This window comes from Phocoena phocoena, chromosome 16 (genome assembly GCF_963924675.1).
Source record: "Phocoena phocoena chromosome 16, mPhoPho1.1, whole genome shotgun sequence".
In the NCBI taxonomy this organism is placed as follows: domain Eukaryota; kingdom Metazoa; phylum Chordata; class Mammalia; order Artiodactyla; family Phocoenidae; genus Phocoena; species Phocoena phocoena.
The window spans coordinates 14,067,554-14,088,042 of NC_089234.1; the positions used below are offsets into that span (position 1 = coordinate 14,067,554).

General features: G+C 36.4%; 2 protein-coding genes across 2 annotated transcripts in view; both read right to left on the reverse strand.

Moving 5' to 3' along the window:
• Nucleotides 1–13,705, reverse strand: part of PNLIPRP3 (pancreatic lipase related protein 3) — a 37,165-nt gene extending 23,460 nt beyond the window's left edge. The window contains 2 exon segments of the mRNA XM_065893880.1: nt 11,974–12,064; nt 13,638–13,705. Coding sequence (XP_065749952.1) covers nt 11,974–12,064; nt 13,638–13,705 — 159 coding nt within the window.
• Nucleotides 13,706–19,443: 5,738 nt separating this feature from the next.
• CCDC172 (coiled-coil domain containing 172) overlaps nt 19,444–20,489 on the reverse strand; it is a 49,901-nt gene continuing 48,855 nt past the window's right edge. The window contains exon 8 of the mRNA XM_065894912.1: nt 19,444–19,485. Within this exon, the coding sequence (XP_065750984.1) occupies nt 19,444–19,485 (42 nt within the window). The remainder of the gene's footprint in view (nt 19,486–20,489) is intronic.

Genomic DNA, 20,489 nt, shown 5'->3' on the forward strand with positions numbered 1-20,489 from the left:
GACACAAAAATTTTTGTCAATATCACCAATTTAATACAGCTGACTATGTGATATCATTTATATCTGTGCTCTCATCACCTATTCTATTTTCATGTAACAGAAAATGCTACAACCAATTTAACTTTTTAAATGCAACTTTTCTGTAAGTGCTAAGACATGACTTCAGTTTGCTGGTCAATAGTATTCCCAGTAAGACTTAAATTTACAAATGCTTCTCTCTGTGTAGAACACATAATTTCTGCTGTATTCTTTTACAAAATCATCCTCTATTAAAAAAGTTTTTGCTGTCTCAGTATTTTTTTGACTAAATATATAACCTCATTTATAGTAGCATCAGATATTTTATTCATATTCAAAAACAACTGTTTGTTGACATTTCAGTCCTATTTTCAGGTTAAGTTTTTCATTTCTCATCTCCATATAGCAGTCCTGGATCTTATCATGGTTTACTTCTTGTAGTTTCATATGGTTTATTTCATATTTCACAACCATTTAAGTTGTGGTTCTTTCAATACAGACATCTTTTGTTTGCATATTACATATGGAATAATTTTCTTTACTTCATCAAAAAAACATGATCTCGTCCACTGTGCCTGAATCAAGCATCCTGGTCCCACATTCAGTGGAGACAGGGTATAGAGTAACTATTCTCTGTTCCAGGAGAAACAAGTGCAGGTGGCAACTAAAATCGGCTTCGGTGCTAAAGAGACAATAAGGAGTCATAGTAATTGTGGCTAATGAAAGAGCAAATGTTCCATCTTAAGGGAATAATTGCTGCTACTCCATATTAAAAAAGGTGGCTACTATTTTCATACAGAAAGGCAAGTTTAGTATTGCCAAAATAAATTTTTTAAAAAGAGAAGCTGAAAATTATTGGCTCAATTAAACAACAGCAAAGCACTATAAGTCAACAGGCTGGACAGAATAGTTCAGTAAACTGAATTAGCCCCGTAGGCAATCAGTATGCAATCTCTGTATTCGATGTTAGATATTTTCATGGAATTTTACTTTTCTGAGACTACATCGACCACCATGATTGGAGTGCTATATATTCCCCAACACTTCAAACATTTGCAAAAACTTTTATAGATGTGAGTTTACAGTGTGAACCTCTTATTTTTGTTATCCCAGCAAGTTATCCCTACTGGAGGGGATATCCCTACCGGGTGGTTATACTGCACCCACCATCATAGAGAGGAAGTTATGTGCTGCAGGCTAGCCACAGTTCTGAGATTTGTGGATGGGCACATGACCCAAGCCAGCCCAGTCAGAATCCTTCCCAGGTTTTTGTTTAGACAGTCGAGATACTTACTCTCTTTCGGGCTCACTTTACCTGAAAGTACAATGAAGTCTAGAATTATTTATGGTCATATTTGTCACCATATGGAAAGAGTCTACTTCAAGTTATGCCAACGTGGAGGAAGATATCAGAGCCATAAAAACTGGAAGAAAAGAGACAAATTGGATAATATCATGTGAACTGCTGAATCCAGCCATTTCTGAAGCCAGAATTTTCCCTGGTCTTCCTGGTTACATAAACCAATATATTCTCTTTTTGGCTTAGGCTGGTTTAAGGTGGGTTTCTACAACACGCAAAGAGTCCTGACTCTGTATCTGACTAGTACAGACTACTTATATTACCAATTATGTCTGAGTTGTTTGACAAGCTATGTGGTCCATATAAACCTGAGTTTTCTTTATTGTAACTTACTACACTTAATCGTAATCTCTTATTTAACATCTACTTTACATGCTAGCTTTGGAAAACTTTTTCTATAAAGGGCCAGACAGTAAATATTTCAGACATTTTGGGCCAGACTGCCACAACTAACTCAACTCTGTGTTTTAGTGTGAAATCAGTCATAGACAATACATAAACAAATGAGTGTGGCCGTGTTACAATAAAACTTTATTAACAGCCCTGGAATTTGAATTTCATATAATTTTCACATCATAAAATATTCTTTTGATTCTTTTTCAACCACTTAAAAATCATTTTTAGTGTGTGAGTCATATTTGGCCTACAGGCTATAGATTGCTGACCTGGTAGTAGACTGTAATCTCCACAAGGGTGAGGAGTGGGTCTCACCCTCACTGTGTCCTCAGCACCAAGGGGCAGGGCTTGCCTATAGCAGTTTATCACTAATTATTGAAAGAATAGATGAATGCTCAAGGAAAATCAAGATTACAGAAAATTCAGTTTTCACAAAAAATACAGTCACATCAAGTAGTTTGGAAAATTAGTAGAAATTATTAAAGACTTAAGGAACCTGAGGAAGGTCGTGCTTCTTCCTAGTTCTCTGGTATCTTCTTTGTCCCTCTCTGATCTTTTTACAACAATTGCTCTTGAATTGTCCCTGGAACCCCCAACTTTTTCTCCTTCTGTTATGCAGATCAAATTTTTCCCTTTACAACTTCATCCCCAAACTTGCATATCAAAACCAATCGAGGTATTCAGACGAACAGAGGGATCTACCCCACAAGTCAGGGTGACCAACCTCCCCAGTTCCATTAGCGACATTCTCAGTAGGTCACTGGTCTCAAGCAACACACTTAAATGCTCATTTTTTTTGATAAAGAAAATGGAGAGACTATCACCTATTTGACCCAACACATATGTTTTCTTGAAAGTTTCACATAATTACTGAATATATAGTATATATTCATTCATATATATAGTGAAATACATACATAAGCTTTTAAAATTCTTCAAAGAATTTAATACATTATTAATAAAAATTTTAGCAGTGTTCACAGTGATCAATGTGTATAAGGAATGTGATCCAGCAGGCTTAGATCAAATTTGTTTTTTAAAAAAGTAGTCATTTTAATGAAATTTCTCATCTTAAAATAAAAACAAACTAGTTCAAAGGCTTTCTCAGAAAAAATCAACTACAACCAGAATAACTTTCATACTATATTTTTCTTAACTGATATTCTCATATTCAACTAATTTCAAACTGTTAATGAATGAAAATGAAAAATGATGACACCTAAGTTTTAACTGTGTAAAAATAAACAGAAGAACTCAACCAGTCTAAGATCATAAAATATGAAAATTTATCCTTTTAGGATGTTTTGCTCTATAAGAACATGGATATTTCTGAATATCTTTAAAAATAATATTTTATTCTCATGGAATCTTTTTCTCTTCCATTAACCTGGAGGATAAACTTAGACTTTTAGTTAAAGTAAGTATAAAATGAATAAGACAGCAATGTGTTATCAATACATAACACAGCAGTATTATAAAATTTTTAAGTCTTTCATACAACAATGAACAGGTCTCTTTTCCTCAAAATTATCTTTAATGCATTGCTCAGCTGCTGTTGCTAAGATTTTTTTTTCCTTGTTTTTGAAAAAGAATAATATGTCATATAACCTATGCGCTTCTCTTTTTCTGCCTTAATATCTGCTACTATATCCATGTAAAACTAAAAATCTACACAGATATATCTTTGTTTTAAATAATCACACATAAAAGTGGTTATAATTTAAATTGTTTTAAATGTTTGCATTATGTTTCAAACTGAAAATTCTCACAAATGAAAAGCTTAGATTTATAGCTCATACCATCCATTTAATCTGTCCATTTTTGCATTTACATCCGTTTATTAAATACACAAGTAAAATATGAAATACCTAACGCTAAGCAAAGGTGATTCCATCATTTAAGAAACACAGGATGAAAACACCTGATTGCAGACTTCCCTGATGGTGCAGTGGTTAAGAATCTGCCTGCCAATGCAGGAGACACGGGTTCGATCCCTGGTCCGGGAAGATCCACATGCTGCAGACCAACTAAGCCCATGCGCCACAACTACTGAAGCCCGCACGCCCTAGAGCCCACGCACCACAACTACTGAGCCCACGCACTCTAGGGCCCGTGTGCCACAACTACTGAGCCCGCATGCTGCAACTACGGAAGCCCACTCACCTAGAGCCCGTGCTCCACAACAAGAGAAGTCACCACAATGAGGAGCCTGCACGCCGCAACGAAGAGTAGCCCCCGCTCACCGCAACTAGAGGAAGCCCGTGCGCAGCAACGACGACCAAATGCAGTCAAAAATAAATAAATAAATAAAATTAAAAAACCCCAAACGTCTGATTGCTTTAACACTTCACAGAATTGATAGCTCTCACTGGTTATCTCCCCCTGGCTCTACAAAATCAAGTGTAGACCTAAAATGGAATCTTTTCTCTGCTCTTGAATGTCATGTCATTTTCCACAGCTGACTATGAGGAGCCTTTTCCAAAGAAGATTTCACTCCCATTTGTTTTTAGTTGAGGGGATGGTGTGGGGAGAAGGGCAGTAGGGGAATGCAGGAAATTAAACCAAGTCTAGTCAATTCTTAAAAAAAGATAATGTGTTCTTGCCACCTGTCAGTTGCAACCTCCTAATTGGCAGGAACCAAGTTTGCACCGAGGTTGGGCACAAGCCTAACTACCCCATTACACTGTGACTTCTTCAAGGGCAGGGCCCTGTTTTATTTATCATTTTACCTCCAACACCTAGCACAGTGCAAGAGAATCAGGAAGAGTTTAGTAAGAGTGTTGAAGGAATTAATGAATGGGTGAAAGGCCATTAGCTGAGATTCTATTTGTAGCCATGGCCATAAGTCTTTTTAGAAGAGAAATGAAGACAACATCTCATTAACTAGGACTGTAGGGTAAGCCCCAAAGAAGAATAAGAGTAATTACTGTTATTGATTTTAAATACAGAAAATAATTAGTGAAAATCACTCAAAAATTTGCATTCATCTATTGAGATCTGAAAGTTTGGGTTGGTTTCTGATGACCACAGGATAGGGATGAAAGAAATACCATTGGATTAGAAACTAAAGTTTTGCCATGTCAAAGACCATTTGATCAATTGTTAGAATTTTTGTCCCCTTTCAATTCCTGTGTTGCAATATGGCAATAGTTTAGAATAAGGTGGGGTTAGAATTGCTTTTTATCCAATAAAAAGGTAAATGGAAGAATTGGCTTACCTTCTATCTATATTTTGGAGACAAAGGTGGGATCCTGTTGAAAAGAAAACTGGACCAAGAAGGGCATAATCAACTCATTCTCATCATTCCTGATCTCCATCTGGTACTTAAGTAGATCCTTTGTTTTAAAATGAGCACTTTGGGATGTACTGATGAGTTAGATGTTGATCAGTATATGTCCCAGGATTTCTTTAATGGCTTTCCTTTGCACAAAGAAACAGATGTCTCTGAGCAGTTTATGGAATTTGCTCTTTTTTTTTTTTTTTTTTTTTTTTTTTGCGGTACGCAGGCCTCTCACTGTTGTGGCCTCTCCCATTGCTGAGCACAGGCTCCGGACGTGCAGGCCCAGTGGCCAGGGCTCACGGGCCCGGCCGCTCCGCGGCATGTGGGATCTTCCCGGACCGGGGCACAAACCCGTGTCCCCTGCATCGGCAGGCGGACTCTCAACCACTGCGCCACCAGGGAAGCCCTTTGCTCATGAATTTTGATAAGGCTTTCCATCGTTACTGCTTTACTTATAGTAGTACCATTGATCATCAGAGCCGTAACATCAGACATTGCTCAAAGGTTACCCCTTCACAAGTGGAACCAAGAACTAAGTTGCTTAGGTCAAAGACCTATATACCTTTTGTCAACATTTAAATTTTTTGCATTTCTTAGACAACATAGGACAAAATCTAACATGGAGTTACCAATAAAATCCTCCTCATATACTTTCTGACTGAACTCAGCCCAAGTAAATTCCCCAGCCAGTGAGACCACATAACCAAGCATCACGATAACTAAAGAAATACATCCTAATACTAACGTCCGTATTACACAAGGAGAAAGCTACTGCCCACAGAGTCAGCAGAACACAGGAATTGCATGCATCATAATACAAGGAGACAAGCCCAATATGGCTTTGGCTATGTAGTATCTAAAGCTTTACCTACAAATTCAAGGATACCATATGAATATTTTCTCAGGAAATGCCACTTCGTGTGAACCTGCCATTAGGATGAAAACTTAGCAATAGTATAATAAATTTCATGACTGGATATGAATATTCATGTGACCTTGACTATAAAAGGGTTTTACTCAGAGGGTCTATGCTAGGGCATATACCTTAAGGCAGGGAAACATTAGCAGCAGCCCTCGAAATGGCCATGACTTGGTAATGTCTACTGCAGTTCTTGGGAGTCAATCAACGGTGACTACTTCCTCACATGGTCTGTTGCACAGATAAGCACCACATGTGATGTAGCTAGAAAGAGTGCAAAGAAGGGCAACAGCAACTCAGGCAGGGGGACAGCTTATAAAAGTGTCTGGGAAAGAAATGATTCACAAATTTCCTAAAATATAATTCAGGGACCTGCGAGCTTATGAAAAGAAACCTGTATAGTCCACCTGGATTCAGACGTTACACCATTTACTTGAAAACTGAAATATGTATCTCTTGTTTTAAGCGGAAAACAACAGGCACCAATTAAGTTAATGGAAAAAGAGGGCCTCAGACTAGTGCGACGACCCCAGTTGGACTACACCAAGTCCCTTGAGAAAGGTCCCAAACATAGAACTACAGGAACATGTTGAGAGACCACCAGTTATCCATCAAATAAGAATCTAAGCACCTATATTTAGTGCTTTCGAGCGCCTCAGTTTTTACCATATTTTGCTTCAATAAATGTGAACTACTGCTGAATTATTTTATAGCCCACTAGAAAAATGTTGCTCCATGATATTAAATTCACCAGCACAGAGATGCTTTCTGGAATATCAAGCAGGTACTGAGTCTTGAATTTGTGCCACAACATTGCAAACACAAGCCACAGTTTCTTCTGCTTCACACTAAGAAATCAGACGGTGCTGAGGGAGCAAATGCTCGTTCTTAAAGGACAATGTCATCTTCACAATGGAACCAAATAAAGGAAGCCCTTGATCCTATCTCAGAGTTGAGAAGTTCTAGACATTATTCTAGAACTTTTATATAGAACAATTATGTCTATATAATTTACATTGATCACAAGTTGCTTTCTGGACTACAAGGAGGATGCATGAGCTTTGAAGTAGTGGACAGAGAGAAGACATTGTAAGAGTCTTAGTGTAAATAGTTACGGCTGGTGGGAGTAGGAAACAGGTGGTTGGATAAACAGGACCTGAACTTTCTGACAGGAAGAGCAAGGAGAATCCCAGCCTTATTCACACGAAGTCAGGTGTCAGAACCTTGGTAGAGAGGAGGTATCCAGAAAAGGATATCCAGGTTCAGGAATATGACCCCTCGTAGCCAGAACAGTGTCCAATGATTTTTTTCTCCAAATAGGAAGGAGACCAGGACGAGGCAAGAGAGCCAAGCATTGCAGATTTACAGGGGGGAAAAAAACCCCCAAAACTGCTGACAGAGATAGAGATACCTCAGTATAATCCACACTTCCCCAATTTCCACAATATCCCACAGAGGAGTGCAACTCAAAGGTATGAAAAACAAAACAATTATCTTTGGCTCTCAGCCACCAACCACAAAATAGACTTTTTGTGACACAACCATAGCTGTATAGTAGTTACCTGCAACTGACAGATCACTAGATCAGATGGTTTCTGACTCAGAGTCTAAATGAGTGAATCAGTTTTGTCTATGCTGATATTGGGCAGTCTGTGATTATTTGAACTGTCCTTTGCCTCCAGCATTTAGTCAAGTGGAATGGATGATGTGGATAACAAGGATTATCACTTTGAAGAAAATTGCCATTAAGACTCACCGGGTTTCTTATCACTCCAGTATCAACTGTCCCATATTTAATTTTTAAAATCAAAGTCTGTCCAGGGAAGACAAGATGATGGTGCCTCACTTGGCTTCAGCTGTCTCAAGTAAACTGAGAATTCACAGGACAGTCATTAAGGCTGCTCCCTTACCCGTACCTCCCTTCACATTTTTTTTTTTTTAAACAGATTGGTCTTTGCAAAAAACTATAGAGTTACCAGGGTTGTTTTCTGCCATGGGTGCTGAGGAATCCAACTTTCAAATACCCAGTACAGCATGCAGATGGGCCAACAGCTCTGGAATGGCCAACTGGAAGATGTTTTCCCCCAAGAAACTAAATAATACCAGAACCATTAAAGTACTTCTCAGACTTAACTGAATATTCAATGTTCACTTGAATTTTGTTCATTGAATTTTGTTCAATGAACAAAATCCAGTGTTCATTTCAATGAGTATTTTTTAAAAATTGTGGTGAATTATAGATAATTAATGATAAAATCTATCATTTTAACCATTTTAAAGTACATCGTTCAATGGCATTAAGTACACTAACATTGTTTTGCAGCCATCACCGCCATCCATTTCCAGAACTTCGTAACCCAGACTGAAACTCTGTACCCACTAAACATTAACTCCCCTGTAATGTGGAGCATCATTTCATACGCTTACTTTCCATCTGAATATCTTTGGTGAGGTGTCTGTTAAGGTCTTTGGCTCATTTTTCAATCGGGTTGTTTACTTTCTTGTTGAGTTTTAAGAGTTCTTTGTATGTTTCTTACTCCCACCCCTGCCTCTGCCTCAGGTAACCACTGTTTGGATTATTTTTCACTGTGGATTAGTTTTGCCTGGACTTGAACTCGATATAAATGAATTATACAGTACGTACTCATTTGAATCTGCCTTCTCACTTCAACTGTAGCCTTGCCTAAATTTCCCATAATCGTAGTACTCATTGCCCTAAAATATCCCATATTGGGTATAAATGCTCTAACACAGTGAATAATAAGTGAATATCAAAGTAAGTCCTCAGCACTTATAAATTGGCTTGATAAATGAGACCTTATGGACTCCCAGTTAAAATAGTTAATATGACCCAATGCATATTAAAACAGAGCCTTCAAGGATAAAAACTTACTATATAAAACCTCATTAACGGAAGGATGATCTTTCTCATGACTTCTCCATTTAACAGCCCAATTTCACCTGTTCTTAAACCTGGAATAAAATAAAGGGCATCCCAAGGTGGATTACTACTTAATGCTGGCATCCTATCCATTAAGGCCTCACACTCAATACCCAATATTATTAAACTTACTGACGTCAGTCAACAACTATAAATATTTTGCTCTTATAGATCTGGCTAACATGTTCTGTTCAGTGCTTACTTCAGCAGACTCTCAGCTGCTGTTTGCCTTTACCTCCAAAGGGACATCATGCCTTTTCCAGGCTACCCGTGGGGTACCTGCAAAGTTTTGCTAAAGCACACAATCTTTGCAGACAAGGTCTTAACCATATCCACCTTCCTCCAGGAGCAGAGGTATGAGAGTACATTGATGACATAATCCTCCAAGGAGATTCATTTCACACACTCACCTTTCTTTAATAAGAGACAAATTCTGAGGTGTTGCTACAGAGGCCAAGAGCAGGCCAGGATTTCAGGGCCACAGGTGGCTACTGCTGTAGGAGCAGAAACTTAAAAAAAAAAATCCTTCCATTCTATAAGGAACAAAAACTCTTAATTCCTTGTTTTAACAAGTCAATGGTCCTTAGACTAGCCCCTTTATCACCTATTACCAGTTATATCTAGCCTCCAGCTAAACTAACCAGTCCCTTATCTGCCTTGATCCTATGGAGTGGGGGAGAGGAGATCAAAGGACAAATATACCATGCTTTAATATTTTTCAAAGTTTTTAGCATTGTCGCATGTGTAGTCATTCAGTCATCTGTTCATTCATTCACTTACATAATCATTCATTGACAGCTGACAGTGCTGGGTCCAGTGCTCGGCCCTGGAGTATGAACAGTGGATGAAGCACCACTTCTCTCTCTAGGAGCTCAGTTACCATTTGAAGGCTCTTCTCAAAAGAGGCAATGAAAAGGAAAGATGCTAGTTGTTTTTCCTCAGTTTTTAGTTTTATCCAAGTTATAACTTAAAAAGTCAAATTCTTCTATACATTTCTGCTTCTATCTAGTCATGACAGAGTAATGGGCACTGGACTTGCTATCCCACTGAAAACAAGGAGAAAATGGGACAAAATATATGAGACAACTTTTTCAGGCACTGAGGACAGGCAGAGCAGAATCACAGCCTCTGAGACAGGAACCACAGGTAGGTGAGCCTGCGGCAATTTTGCTTCTGTTGCACAGAGAGGTGAGTCTCAAGTAGAGAAAGGTGAGATAGGTGGTTTTCCTGAGCTGAGAAGGCACAGACTCAAGTGCCAGGTAGCCAAAGCAGCTGTAATTTATGGGGCGGGCTACTTAAGAGGAGGCTTCTACCCAACAGGGTGGGAGAAAAGGCCTGAGTGGGGGGTGCAGGGTAAGAAGTAGGGGTGGGGTTAAGACCTTCAGGAAAGCCACACCTTAGTATACAGACCACACCCTAGAGTAAGGGCCCTGCCCTAAAACTAAGTTCATAATGAAAACAGAACCGCCCAAACAATAAAACCAAAACCAACCGAGATCAAAAGAATTTCCTAGTAATCTAAATGACTGTTGGGATAAAATGAAACACTCTTTAATAGAAGATGTCATAATCAAAATTCATTACAATGTTATCCCACACAATATGCAGCATAAAATCTTAAACACTGAGGTGTATACATATAATAAAATACTTGGTACGCTGAATGACTGAACTGCTGTTATATGCAACACAGGTGAATCTAAAAGACACTGTCTGAGGCCAGAATCAAGTGAGTACACACTGTATAATTCAGTTATATAAAGTTCAAGTGCAGGCAAAACTAATCTACAGTAAAAAAATAAAATAAAATGATCAAAACAGTGTTTACCTGAGGCAGAGACAGGGGTGGGACTAAGAATTGACTGCAAGGAGACATGGGAAACTCTCAGGAATGATGAAATTGTTCCATCCCTTCCTTTGAGCGGTAGTTACATGGGTGTTTACCTTTGTTAAAACTCATCAAACTGTTCACTTAAAAACTGCATTTTATTGTATGTGAATTACATCTCAAAAACTGATTTAAATTTAAAGAGAAAAAAAACAGCAAAGAAAAATATAGAACCATGTTTCATATAGCAACACTGAGTTTTTCATGCAAGTCAGAGAGGAATTTTTTACTTAGAAAAAACAGGTACATTTACTGAAGTCTTTATAAGTTGATTTACACTGCCTTGAAAGAAGTGATTGTTAAATTTTAGGAACTTTGGAAGCTAGCTGTTAAACTATTGCTAGCTCAAAATTGGCCATGGTAGAAGTCTTTACAACACATTACAAATCAGGCCTCCCCAAATCCACTCCCACCCCAAGAGCTGGTTTATTAGCACACGACTGGATTTATGATTTATATTAAAATAAAGATCTGCTTTGCATGTCATGTCTAGAGTTATGGTCAATAAGCAAAGCAAATCTTTCTACAAAGACTACTTGTAATAATGGAGACTATCAATACCTCCTTCCCTGCTCCCCTTTTCATCTTATCACCACTACTCCCAAGCAATGATTTCAACTCTTTTGGCTGTTTACTTTTGGATTTGCCTTCATGTCACTAAATGATACGCTCATGCTGCTACTTATTTTTTCAGTTTTGGCATTATCTACTGACTTCCCAATATGGAAGATATGAATTTAGTCTTCTTTTCCACAAAACACCTGCCACCATCAAAAACACATTTCACACCACTCCCATCCTTGCAACATTGTGTTATACTTTTAGTTAGATCAATATTCAGTATTTACACTAATATGGTTATGAAAATATCCATAGCTGATCTGTCTAGTACTATGATTAGTATTACTTTTCCTTCCTTGCACAACTTTTTGTTTTCCCTGGAGTTAGTGATATCCTTGCAGTTTGCTTCTTTCATTTGCTTAGTTTTCTATGCACTTATCACTGATTTATACCAAAAAATTTATCCCAAATGTTTAAAACTTCTCTCAATAGTTCCAACATATCAGGTATTCTAGCAATTTAATCTTCTTGGAAACATCTCTCTGGAGGCTGCTCTCATTTGGATTGACTGCTCTCTAGGCTGGTACATAGTTATGATTCTGGAATTTACCTTCCCCGTATCTGTGAGATTCTCATCACCTCTCTTGTGAATTGTTAAACCAACTGTTGGATTGTTCATCCAAGTATCGCTGTTGTTGTTCCTTAAGCACAAGGACCATATCTTAGTCACCTATGCCACAACTATCATGATATCCTGATTAGTAGGTGCTATTTTTCACTTTAAAATGTAGGGAGAGATAGTCAAACTGACTGTATATAAAGGATAAGAAGGTTATACTTATTTGGACATTTTAATTTAGAGTTGACAAAAGCACCGAGAATATGTCTCTACTAATATAATTTATAAAATATTTTGAGAAAGAGGAAAGTAACTCAAAGCAAATCCGTTTGTGTAAGAAATATGCTATATGAGTACATACTATGTGTCAGGCATTGTCTGAGGCACTGGGGAGATTGCAGTGAACAAGAGACCAAAATCCCCTACACTCTACTCGGAATGATAGATGGTGAATATGACAGAATCCATAAATAAGTAAAATATATCAGATAAGTGCTAAGAGACAAATAAAGCAGAAAAGAAAGACAGGAAGTATCAGGGAGCCTACACCAGGGCAGTAGCCATGGTGTAATGAGGAGAGGTTCCAGATTCTGCATATATTTTGAAGGTACAAACAACAGGATTTGCTGATGGATTGGACACATGAAGTACTGTAAAATATTCAACTATTAGGATATTCTTGGAGTCAACAGACATTCAGCCCAGTTTCCCTTCATCAACAGCACTGCACTAGGAAATACTCCAATCACTTAATTCATAAAACAACATGAATTCTGACATCATGAATTCTATAGATGTTAAATGATAAGGAGATAGGAATTTTTAAGTAAAGCTTTAAAGGAAACACATACCTGGTGATAAAGCTGATTGGCAGGTCAATTACCAAAGATCCTAAGTAGAGTGACTTCACTTTATTTGATGGACCAATAATTCATGACTGGATATTTGAAGACTAAAGACAAAGACTAAATAATCAAGATTAACACACCCAGAAGTTATATAAATAATCAACAACTTAAACTAACATCAACTTTTCATGTGGTCTCAGGGTGAAAGTCTGTTACTTATATTTTTTAACTCAAAAATAAAGAAAATGTGTTGATTAACGAATAAGGCTCTTTTAAGTTTAGCAAAAGTAAAAACAGTGCTGTAACGTTACTGAAATTTCACTTTTATGTCCCTTAAACTTTATATTTTCTCAAGGGTACATGTGACACTAATTTGAAAATAAGCATCAAATACATGGTATTTGAAAATTATGTATGGAGCAATTGGAAAATATATAGAGAGAGAAATTTTAAATTTATACTTACATAAATGGGGAAGGAAGGAGGGAAGAAGGAAAGGGAGGAAGGGTCACTCTTACAATTTTATCATCTTGTTCAAGGTGGTACCAGAGAAATCCAGCAGATGGCACTCATACATTTTTCTAAATATGATGCTGAATTAAAAACAGAATTGTTTAAACTTTGTATTTCAGACAAGAAAGACCGAATAAATCACAGTTGAAAGCAAACACATTTCAAAATTTTCTATTACCATGGAGAAATAATGCTTTTAAGCTACTCTAATGCACATTCATGGCTTGCAAGTAACTTACAATTTTCACTTCCTATTCTAGCAGCTGGTGGAAAGTAAGCATTCATAATCATTACCTGCCAATCAACAGCTTGATAATAGAAAGCTGTAAGTTGCCATTGAGAGACTCACAAACTTTTCCCATGATGGAATATGGGATCATTATTTTCTTCCAGTCTCTTTTCAATGCTTTTACTGGTTATTCTATATAGATGGGTTCTGAAATTAGGAAACATTATTACTACCATTTTCAACTAAGTAAACAGAGGCTCAGAAAGAGTAAGAAAACTAGGGGATATGGTAACTCAACCAAGAAAGAGAATCAAAAATAAATGAACCCAGTTTCTTTAACTGGATAATCAATAAATCCTCAATTAATAAATATGGGTTAAATGAACAAGTTAATTCAAGTCACACTTCAACGCACATTTATTGAACACTTCCTGTATGCTGACACTGTTCCAGGCTCTGAAAAAAAGTGGTGCGTAAGACAAATAATACCCCTGCTCTCATGGAACTTGTGGTTTAGTAGTGATAAATAGAAACAAACAAACAAGAAAGAGATCAGAAATCACAAATAGTATGAAGAGAATTAAACTAGAGTGTGTGATGATGTGAATACTTACTGACTGTTTAAAGGAAGGCTTCTCCTAGGAGGTGACATTTCAGCTGACACCTGGACTACAGGAACAGACAGCCATACAAAGATCAGGAGGAGAAGTGTCCCAGGCAGAGGGAACACAGCTTCCAAAATGATCCCAAGGCCAGAGTGAGTCGGGCCTATTTGGGAGCAGAAAGAACGGCAGTGCGGCTAGAGAGGGATGGGCAAGGAGGAGAGTGTATGGCGTGAGTTCCAAGAGATAGCTAGGAGCCAGGATGAATGGATGCAAGAATGGATGGAAGGAACAACACATAGGGAAAAGAAAGAAATAAGAAGAGTGCTACTTTTAGGTTAATCAGAGATTCTTTTACATGTTGATCTTTCTGGAAGTTCTCCATTAGTCCATATTCCTGCCTTAGCAGGTACTGAAAAAATGAATATAACTCTTATTATTTGATATTTTAAGAAGATGCCATCCCTCAGGTTACCACCTTAAATTATCAATGACCACAGGGTAGCACTGAAAAAAAAATCTGCAGAAAATATAAAGTAGGGTGAATAGGTATTAATTTCAAGAGATACCCAGAAGGTGAATTTTCAATAGTACTTGATTTGAGTCTGTTTTGTACTGATTTGCCTCTTTCTTCTCATGGAGTGTAAAGGATATTCTTAATTAATTCAAGATTCATTCACTGATTCTGATTAATCCATGTTTTCTGGTACCAAAAGAGTGATTTAAATAATTCTCAAATTTCTCTTATCTTCTAATATTTACCTGCTGTGTAAAAGTTTATTGTAAGCATATTTTCAAAAGCAATGTATTTCTAAGATTTTTGGAACTGAAGCCCAAGCAATTAGTAAATAAAGAGGCCCACTGCCCTCTGTGACCTCACATGAACCAGATCATTAATCAAAATCTCAGTTCCTCCTGAAAAAATCTGGGATATATGCTTGGTCTCCAACTAGAATCTCAACAGAGATCTTTGATTTTATTGGATAAAAATATTTTTATAAATGTAACCTTCATTTTATAAATTTTAATTGGCACCAGATTTTAGAGGTGACATTACACTGACTCTATGATTGCTCTCATGTCACCCATGCCCAACCAGGAGCTTCTTTGTCTAAAGTCATGAAAGCTGCCAACATCATGTCATGGTGGTTTGAATTTACACCTTCTCTCAGCAATCACAAAGCCCTATCCAGAAATATTTATTAGTAATTGTATTTGTATCTATTAAACGTAGATTGAGAGGATTTTATTTTAACAAGATTTTATTTACCAACTAATTAGAATGACAATTTATTACAAGTATGACAATAATTAACTTAGAATTAACAGAATAGTACAGCTTTTCTGGTTGTAAGAAAAAAATAAAATCATTTTTCTCCCCCACTATGGGCCTCATTTTGCACAGCTACTTGTATCAGTCATGGTTATTAATTTCACATTTTTATTTACTCTTTATTTTCCTAGACATTTGAATTCTGCTGCTGTCAATTTCACAAAGGTCTTTTAAAGATAAATTCGCTATGTACCAAAAGTAGTTGTTTAAATGAGCATTCGGTTCTGACAGCTTTGCTCTTGATACTTTTCATAGCAGCAGCTAGGAGAGCATTTTACCATCAGTCATGGTTTTCTTTGTTATGCTTTCTTTTTTTCCTCCAATCAAAGTAAATATGTTCTTACAAACAGCATTACCCTAAAAAATTTTCCTCATGTTTAACGAATGTGACCCTCAGTACAATGAATAACAACAAAGCAATGAAATCCCGATTTTCCCTAAGAGACGAGACAGTTATCACATTATTTCATTCATATATTAGTCAATGCTGTCTCAGTATTATTCTTTTGTCAAATGTCAAGTTAATAAGAAAATAAAGCTTCTTCACTGGTATGATGATTTTATCGTTAACAGGCCAAGCAAAAACTTATTTAAACTTGAAAATACAATGTTTAGAAAGCACAAATGCAACTAATTATTCATTTCCTACCTCCAACATTTTCAAAGATAACTTCATTCTTCCCATTCTTCCATAAAAAGAAAAATCTGTTGTCTTAAAAACTCCAAGACCTAATCCCTGCTTCAGACTAATGACAAAAAATATTTTTCATTTTTAGTTCACATCTTGAAAAAAATTCCCTTGACAGAAAATGCTCTGAACTAGACTCTGAAAGGCAAATGTATTTGCTTCATTTAAGTTTTTCAGGATGACAAAGGAGAGAAGAGGAGTCAAGAAGAAACATGAAAGTTGAACTAAAATAATCTGCTTCAAATATTAAAATATTTTTTAGTATAATGAACTTTAAATATCAAATTTCATACTATAAATAAATATTTGAATGACAGAACACCTTGCCCTTCTACATCCAGGGTTAAAAACCATATCATATTTATTTCTAATCATGTCACTGAACTGCTACTGTTTTCTGGACTGCAAATAAATGACATATTCATAACAATGTGACACAGTTATGTATGATTGATTGGTATGAAATAGAAAGGGACTTTGTCCTCAGCATAGATTAGAACAGGGCCTGTCTAGTGCACGCTGTCTGTATATCTGCAGCTACTGATTGCCCTTCTGGTAAAAGACTCAATAGATTTTTCTTAGCATAATTTCCACTCTACAATAAATTACCAAATCTCAATTCACTCTGTTTTAGAGTCATTTCTAGATTCTAATTCATTACAATACAATGACTTCAAACTTATCTCGGACTTTAAGAATCTCATCATGGTTTTACACGTTTCAAGAGAAAAAAGATAGGCAGACAATGTGCTCCTCAATTTTTGTTTCTTTTACAGAAGAAAACACTACTATTGATAAAACAGTGAGTACTTTAGAAATCTTCCTGACTCTACACACTTTAAAACTTCTCCTTTTCTTTGCTTTTTCCTCCCATTTCAATAATTAGGCCAGGGAATAAAGAAAGGAATTTCCAGTCCAGTGGTCATGCTCTACATCCTATCATTTTGTTGCTGTCTTCCCCCTAGCCAAATAGCTCCATTAATCAGCAGGAAAAATATGCAGCAAACTATCTATACATCCTAGTATTATCCCCAGTGGAAGGCTGATAATTAGGAAGTTGCTTCTGAAAGAACTTCCATTAGAGTAAAGAACTATGGTGGCATGCCAGGAACCTCAGAGATGTATCAGTGTTACTCTGGGTTAGTTAGGCTTTGGTTATAACTAAGTATAGGGAAAAGTTAGTGAATTTATTTAATGAATGAGGATTAATTTAAAATTTGTCTTTTTATATAGCCAAAGTCTTTACTTCCAGAGTAAAGTCAGTCTGAGACACACTTTTACTTAGATAATTTCAGCTATTTCTCCTACTTAAGAGTTGTATGAATTACGAATTCTTAAAACAACTAAAAGCAGACCTAATCTGCTGGTATACTGACAGTGTAGGTCGTACACTGCCATTTCTATTGGTTGTTGTATTTCCTTTTCGCAGTGAACTTGCGCCTTTGATTGCATTGATTCTAACAGTCCCAGGTATTCTGGCTGGTATCACACGGACAGTGCACTGTATTACTCTACCGTGCAGCTGCCGAAACAGTCATTCGATTGTTTGAAAAAAAATAGTTTAAATCTTAAAATATGCATGTTAAGCATTTTGAAATAATGAAAATACGTTATGAACCTCCCATTTTGTCTCAAATTCAATTCATATGAATTCTGATTCATTACTGAATATTAATCTAGATATTCTATATGACGTGAAGACATGACAAGACTGTTATATCAGTAAGAGTTTATTCTGCATATATGCCATTGTGTGTTAGTTGTGCAAATAACTGGCAGATCTCTAATTCACATTGATATTTTAGCTACAAAACCAATAATGAACAAAAATTACTGTGAAAAAGGCTTTACATGTAAACTTAGCCTGCATATTAATGATGTGATACACATTTAATAATAAATATTCAGAAGACTTAGAACTTAGAATGTGGTTAGATAAATGGGCTAAAATAAAACAACTGAAGTCAAGACTAATTCCAGTAACCATTTCCCACTCTGCGTTTGCATATAAAACAGACTGCAATTCTCTGGTACCATTCATTTTTTTTCTTAAGCAAAAGTAATTTACTCTTAAATATTTAAAGAATCAAAATAAAAATAACTTTTGAAAATACAAATTATTTAAACAGATGGCAATTGGTACACATCTCAAAGGAGAGTTTTAACTTTGCTGCTTTTTAAAAAAATAAGGATGTAAAGCAACCTATACAAAAAGCTATGCCTTAATAAGACTTGATTTGAAATGAGACTACCTTAACATTAATAGATCTAAGACATTTGTAAACATCTCATATTTGATATTAAACTAATTCAACTAGAATCATAAAAGAAAACATTTGCACTCAGAACTTTAAGTTATATCCTTAAAGTAGCTTTTGTTCCCCTCCCCCGCCTACCACAATTTAGGGCCTTGTTGAATAGTTTCAATATACTTTTTTAAGAAACGTGAAAATACACCTTTCTTCCTAGTTAGGACTGCTAACAGCAAAAAGAGATGTGATGTTGGAAATTTGGTGGCAATATCATGATTGATCCAAACATAAGTACACTGTTTTCAGTTGCAATATTTTAGGCCACCAGCAAAAATGAATCCTGATGGCCATAAGGAGACTATGTACCTCCCCGAGTAGATGACTTATTTCATTCTAACCAACACTGGCATTAGGAAGAAAACTGGCAGGCACAAAGTGCTGGAAAGTGGCTGCAGGTGTCCCAGACTTAAATCTGTAGACACATTTAAAGAAAAGTGGAGAAAACTGGCTTCTGTAGATGGAAGGCCTCAGAAGGCCTCTGTCAAAAGACATCCTATGATTACAGAAGGATTAAAATGAAAGTAAGCATCTTTGTTGGTGCAAATGGCACTGACAAAATTGGGTCAATAATCTGAGCTTTTCTTCCTACACTTGATTGGATCTGAGGTAGACTGCAACAAAGAAAGAACAACATCAGAAAGTACAGGTCAGCTTAAGGGTCGGGGGGGGAATAACGAGCCTGAGAACACAATATCTGTTTCTCCTTTTTTCTTCCTTTAGAAATAAAATCAAACCACATAAAAACCCTTAAGTTTCAGCAGGTAACAAGACCAAAAAACTACTTTTTTTAAGTGCTAATATATCAACTCTAGATATCAACAACTTTGAACATTTTAAACCTCACGTTTTCCGCAAGAAATGGGCATCATTCATGCATCTACCACAAAGATCTGATACTAAGATGCTTGATCAAATATTAGATAGCTGATCACTTCTCTACAAGTTATTAGTTTCCTGAAGATCTTTCTGTGCCAATGTCTGAAATGAAAACATACAATTATTCATGAGAGAAATGAAATTCTTAATAAAAGAATTATATAAAATTCATGTAAATTTAGCACAACAATAACTGGGCATTTCTAAATTTTACTATTGAAAGTTTTTCTAAATATATAAATTCTATAAAATATAAATCCTAACATACCTATTGGATAATCTTAAATAAGAAAATATTTCCAGAAAGTAAATATGGAAGAAAATGTAGTGTATTAAATTAAACTATATTTTAACATACTTTAAAGCTAGCTATATATGTCTTCTATTAAAATAGAGCATGACAAATACTGTGTTCATTTTATAAACAACCAAAGTAAGAGGTTAAAAGCAATCTGAAGTGCTCCCACACTATCTGAAAATAAGTTTCCAATAATTGAATCCAAAGTTCTGGAAATCATAAAAATTTGTAATAAGGAAGTTTTAGGATCAAATATAATCAAAGTATAATTTATGCCTATCAAAACCAAAAAGCTTTTAAGCATTATGATAGTTAAACTTCTTCAGTGCATTAATCCTCTAATAACAGTTTCAGTCAAGGGGATGTTGTGAGGTCAGGTTTGAATTTTTTTTAACTTAGTTTGAAATTGTACATATTCTCTTTATATATTGATATAACTTGCCTTATGCAGCATCTAATTCTCCAAGACTCAAAACATTTCACAGATTTATATCATGACCTTAGTTTTGTTTGTTGTTGCTGCTTTGGTTTTTATTTATTTATTTTTGGCTGCGTTGGGTCTTTGTTGCTGTGCGTGGGCTTTCTCTAGTTGTGGTGAGCGGGGGCTACTCTTCCTTGCGGTGAATGAGCTTCTCATTGCTGTGGCTTCCCTTGTTGCAGAGCATGGGCTCTAGGTGCACAAGCTTTAGTAGTTGTGGCACGTGGGCTCAATAGTTGTGGCTCGCGGGCTCTAGAGCGCAGGCTCAGTAGTTGTGGCGCACGGGCTTAGCTGCTCCGTGGAATGGGGGAATCTTCCCAGACCAGGGCT